The sequence below is a fragment of the Nerophis ophidion genome, linkage group LG08, assembly GCF_033978795.1.
Source record: "Nerophis ophidion isolate RoL-2023_Sa linkage group LG08, RoL_Noph_v1.0, whole genome shotgun sequence".
Classification (NCBI taxonomy): domain Eukaryota; kingdom Metazoa; phylum Chordata; class Actinopteri; order Syngnathiformes; family Syngnathidae; genus Nerophis; species Nerophis ophidion.
In genome coordinates this window covers 42,389,341-42,395,340 of record NC_084618.1, presented here as the reverse complement: position 1 = coordinate 42,395,340, position 6,000 = coordinate 42,389,341, and the positions used below count along the sequence as shown (strand labels likewise).

Below are 6,000 nucleotides of genomic sequence, written 5' to 3'. Positions count from 1 at the left end.
GAACCTGTGAAAATGATTTAGAATAGTTGTTTCATAGACCATCATCACCACAATGCTAGACCCAAATAGCATTAATTTTGTTTACTAAAAATATTTGTCTTAGTTATTGTCAAAGACCTATTTTCCGCTGACTAAAATAGGACAATAACGAGTCAAAACAAATGCATGTTAATCATACTTATTTTCGTCTTAAGGTGGATTGGACAAGTTAGGAATCTATCTTATCACGGTAGCATGCAGAATAGGGCCGGGGGTAAATCACGGTGGGGATCCAATTAGAACTACAACTACTAAGACACAGTATTTGGCTTTTTCACCGGGAAACAAGACTATATTGAAGGGCTCCAACAATAAACATTTATGTAATGAGGACGGCAACAACACGGCGGTTAGTATTATTTTTGTTAATTAAAATGATCTAAAAATTGATAACTGGACTTGTATAAACTCACGGGCCATGGCGGACTTAATGGTGCCAGCTCGCTAGCTTTCATGCTAATATGAAAACAAGAGACATATGTTCTTCCCCGTAAAGACAACATACGGCAATCTAAACTTCTATAAATATATTACTGTCTTAGCAACTAAGCTATTCAGTTGTGCAGATTCAACATACAAGCTGTGCTCTTTTAGCACGGAATTACGATGATCGATCTTTCCTCAGAGGAAAAGAGACAAGGTGTTTTTACTGTGTTCAAGTACCGTTGAACAGAATAGGACAGACAACGCCCGCCAGAAGTGATACATAATTAGAATATATTTTATTTGTTACGCACTTTTCATTTAAATACATCTTAAATTGCTACTGTACAAACATACTTACAGTACAACAATAAAAGATGAGCTATTAAAAACGATAAAACACTAAGACAAACACTTCAGTTAAACAAACAGAAATACAAAATAGCATTTTTTCTAACAGTGTGTCTATTTCATTTTGATAAGATTTTTTAGCGTATTCCACAATAAAAATTATAACCTTGATAATTTCGGTCACAATAACCATGATATGAAATTCTCATATCGTTACATCCTTATGATATATTGTTATGTACATAATTACTACTATGTCCTCTGCCCCTGGGAAATAGAGAATACATATGAACACGTTTGACCTTTGCAAGGTAGCCAACAAGATACATTGTAAACCCTGTGGATTCATTTGCTCTGGTAAAATATTGAAGTGTATTTTACCAGCTAATCACCAGGACATCTCTATGCAACAGTAAGTAGGCCTTAAATAATATTTCATACTGTACTGAATTACTGTTACTATTAAAGACAGTTGAGAAAGAGCAAGACTGCTTACTCCACCACTACTTTTGTTGTAAACATAGGTGACCTATAATAAACTAGTTCCTTCATGTGACTATTTTAATCATTTATTATTCAACATTCAAAATTCTGCATTTCAGCTCAAACAGTAGCACACAATAAGGTTTAATGTCAAATGTACTTATTGAATTATTCATGAGTGCAGGTCTTGTTATGACTTTACAGTTTTTGAGATGCTCTGCAATACTAAAAAAAGTGCTTTCAAGACAACTTGAAAGATGTGTTGTCCGCAATACTTTTTATTTTAGTCAACAAAATTTACTGTAATTTTAGTCAACTAAAATGTTGAGGAATTTTGTTGACTAAAACGGGACTTTAACTAAATTCATTTAGATTACTAAAACATGACTAAAACCAAAATACATTTTCGCCAAGATTATGACAAAAAGTAAATTATGAAAACAGCTGTGAAATTTAACACTGCACTCAAATGAAAATAAATTATATGAGGGCTTTGCATTATCAACAATGGGTCTATTGTAGCCAGTTCAAATTGTTTAGTGATCTGATGAATCACCAAAAGGGTGTCTGATTAAGTTCAATCTTAGGAGAGGGTCAAATTCACCCAGTTCTTGAGACTTCTTCTAAGGATAGTTGCGATTTGACCTATTGATATCAATTAGACAAAATGTACATACAGGTCAGCATGAAAACGTATTGCAGAGATAGAGTATGCCGCTGGTAGGGTAATTGTAATTCTTAGAGTAGATTATTTACCTTTTTCGAGTAGTTTGTGTGTTGTAGCTCTCCAGTGGCAATAAGTTTTTCCCACAGTTTGAGAGGAATGGCAGATACATGGTGTGAACAGGTTATTGCTGAGCTGTGAAGGGGAACCAGGTAAGGCGTTTGAATGACTGGCCACCCCTCTGTCTCCAGGTCAATCACAACTAACTCCTCTTCAACTAAGACCACCAATGCGGTTGGATCTCCTGGACAAGAAAAAGTGAAGACAAAAATAATATCCAATTGAAATGGATGGTGGTAGAAGTTCACATTGTAGGGCTGGGCGATATATCGATATATACCATATATCGCGGGTTTGTCTCTGTGCGATATAGAAAATGACTATCGTAATATTCGAGTATACGTTCTCATGCAGGACTTTTAGCAGCGGGCGTACACTTCGGGCTCTCCTCGCTCTTTCCTGTGTCTCCTTCTCGCAGACAAGCAGGCGCACATTCTTAGATACGTCACAAACTGTCACGTCATACGTCACATACACACCCTCGCCCAGCAGAGAGGTAGCGGCGTGGCTAACGTTAGCTGCTAACATAGCCGTACGAAAGAAAGATGGTGCGGATCTGGTAACAAATGAAGGAAGACTTAATTCCCAATAAAAACAGCAGGGTTTCCATCGTCTGGCGGTGGTTCGACTTCAAGTGGGAATATATCGAACAGACAACCGTAATTTGTTAAGTGTGGGGGGAAAAAGCGTTGCTATAAAAAGTAGCATTACTGCTAATATGTAGCATCATTTGTAAAGTAACTCGCTAGAGAATGAAGAGAATTTCGTCACCTTAGTAACATACAACATAGTGAAGGACGAATCCTATTTGATTTCCTATTATGCAGCTCATTTTTATTTGACACTTAAAACGTTTCTGACAATCTTGCAATTTATGTTTTGGAAATGACTTCAATGTTTGTGCCCTTGCTTAATAACTTTAATAAATACACTTTTGGTCAATTGACTTAGTTGTGATTTCCCTCTCTGCATGAAAGTTTAAAAGTAGCGTATATGAATGCAGTATGAAGAACAATGTTTTAATGTATACACATAGAATCATCATACTGCTGTGATCATATGCATCAAGTGTTCATTCAAGGCCAACACAAAATATCGTAATATATATTGTATATCGCGATATGGCCTAAAAATATTGCGATATTAAAAAAAGGCAATATCGCCCAGCCCTACCACCAGGTACTGTGCATTTGAATTGTTTAATGCCAGCTGACAAACTCATGGTTTGCCACGTCTTTTTAAGTGACCCGCAAAGTCTGAAAATAATGTGTTTAAATAAAGGTCTTCATTATTTCTCATTGAAAGTATGTGTTCTTTCAATTTTCACTGAAAAGAATATGCTATTTGCAATTGCATATCTTCTAAACTTGAAAATAATCATTAACTTAGAATTTAATGGCAGCAACACATTGCAAAGAAGTTGGCACAGGGGCATTTTTTACCACTGTGTTACATGGCCTTTCCTTTTAACAACACTCAGTACAGTAAATGTTTGGGAACTGAGAGACCAATTTCTGAAACTTTTCAGGTGAAATTATTTCCCATTCTTGCTTGCTGAAGTTGTTCAAGAGTCCGGAATCTCCGTTATGGTATTTTAGGCTTCATATTGCGCCACACATTTTTAATGGGAGACAGGTCTGGACTACAGGCCGCTCAGTCTACTACCCGTACTGTTATTATGAAGCTACGCTGAAATAAGCAAGGGCGTCCATGATAACATTGCTTGGATGGCAACATATGTTGCTCCAAAACCTGTATGTACCTTTCAACATTAATGGTGGCTTTAGAGATGTGTAAGTTACCCATGCCTTGGGCACTAATACATCCCATACCATCACAGATGCTGGCTTTTGAACTTTGCGCCTATAGCAATCCGTATGGTTATTTTCCTCTTTGTTCCAGAGGACACGACGTCCATAGTTCCCAAAAACAATTTGAAATGTGGACTCGTCAGACCACAGAACACTTTTCCACTTTGCATCAGTCAATCTTAGACAACCTCGAGCCCAGCCAATGCCGTTTCTGGGTGTTGTAGATAAATGGCTTCCGCTTTGCATAGTGGAGTTGTAACTTGCACTTACAAATGTAGCGAAATGTAGTCAATGACAATGGTCTTCTGAAGTGTTCCTGAGCCCAAGTAGTGATATCCTTTACACACTGATGTTGGTTTTTGATGCAGTACCACCTGAGGGATCGAAGCTCACGGGCGTTCAATGTTGGTTTTCAGCCTTGCTGCTTACATGCTGTGATTTCTCCAGATTCTCTGAACTTTTCGATGATATTACGGATCGTAAATCGTGAAATTCCTTGCAATAGCTGGTAGACAAATGTTCTTAAACAATTTGTTCAGGAATTTTTGTTGACAAAGCAGTGACCCTCACCCCATTCTTTTTTGTGAATGACTGAGCATTTTATACCCAATCATGGCACCCACCTGTTCCGAATTAGCCTGTTCACCTGTGGGGTTTTTCAAATAAGTGTTTGATGAGCAATCCACAACTTTCTCAGTTTTTTTTTGCCACTCGTGCCAGGTTTTTTTTTTAAACATGTTGCAGCCATCAAATTCCAAATGAGCTAATATTTGCCAAAAATAAAGTGTTCCAGTTTGAAAGTTAAGTATCTTGTCTTTGCAGTCTATTCAATCGAATATAGGTTGAAAAGGATTTGCAAATCATTGTTTTTATTTACGATTTACAGAACAAGCCAACTTACCTGGTTTTGGGCTTTGTAGAAGCACTCCGTCAAAACTTTATATTCTTTTAATTTATTGACTCTAAATCCACGTCTATATAGGACGCATAGCTGTCAACATTTGCATTCAAAAATGAGGGAGCATGCATGACGTCAACAGGCACCGTGCCGATCAGGAGCACAAATGCTAGAATTATTCACGAGAAAGGAAGACAACAGGGCAACTTGCAATACTTATAAGGTGGATATTACATCACATTGAAAAAATATTAGCAAAAATATTAGCAGATACAACATGTGATAATATTGAATGAACGGAACGGTTTCATTCCCTTTGAGATGAAAGAACCAACACTGCTTATCGTCAAACATGCTATCATTAACTAAACTCGAAATGAATGTTTCTCCTGCATTACATGTTCCAGTGTCTGACCGGCAGTCTACACGCTGCCTTCCTGTCTAAGAGGGAGTTTCCAAAGCTGGAGACATCATGATTTGTAAGAAATATCACATATGATTCCTAAAATAAAAAGCAGATATGCCAAAGTTGCCAAGTGTATATGCTCAGCATATATACTGTATATATTTCTAAAGATAAAGTTAAAGTACCAATGATTGTCACACACACACCAGGTGTGGTGAAATTTGTCCTCTGCATTTGACCCATTCCCTTGATCATCCCCTGGGAAGTGAGGGGAGCAGTGGGCAGCAGTGGTGCCGCGCCCGGGAATTATTTATGGTGAATTAACCCCCAATTCCAACCCTTGATGCGGAGTGCCAATCAGGGAGGCAATGGGTCCATTTTTTTATAGTCTTGGTTTGAACTCACAACCTACCGTTCGCAAAGAAGACTACTTCTCATTTCTATTTGAAAAATTTTAAATATGTTACTGAACATTTTTGTGTAATTGTCATTTATCACAAAATAAATTATGTTGTATTTTGTTTATTACTACAGTACAATATGTATTTTATTCATCCATCCATCCATTTTCTATCACTCTTGGTGTGGCGGGGGGGCGAGAGGCACACGCGGAAGACAAATTGTTTCCTCATCGCAGGGCCAGACAATCATTCAAACACATTTATAATGGTGTTATTTTGAAAACAAAATATTATTTCTGGCACCCCTTCAAGGCTGTGAGTCTCTCAAAAGATGTATATGGTATTAAATATACGCACAGTCGTGGTCAAAAGTTTACATACATTTGTAAAGAACAATGTCATGG

The 6,000-nt window shown here is 37.4% G+C and overlaps 1 protein-coding gene across 3 annotated transcripts in view; it reads right to left on the bottom strand.

Moving 5' to 3' along the window:
- The window catches only part of llgl2 (LLGL scribble cell polarity complex component 2), a 93,758-nt gene that overhangs the window by 31,650 nt on the left and 56,108 nt on the right, over nt 1-6,000 (bottom strand). For all 3 annotated transcript variants that reach the window (XM_061908614.1, XM_061908615.1, XM_061908616.1), the window contains one exon: nt 2,053-2,264. In XM_061908614.1, the coding sequence (XP_061764598.1) occupies nt 2,053-2,264 (212 nt within the window). The remainder of the gene's footprint in view (nt 1-2,052; nt 2,265-6,000) is intronic.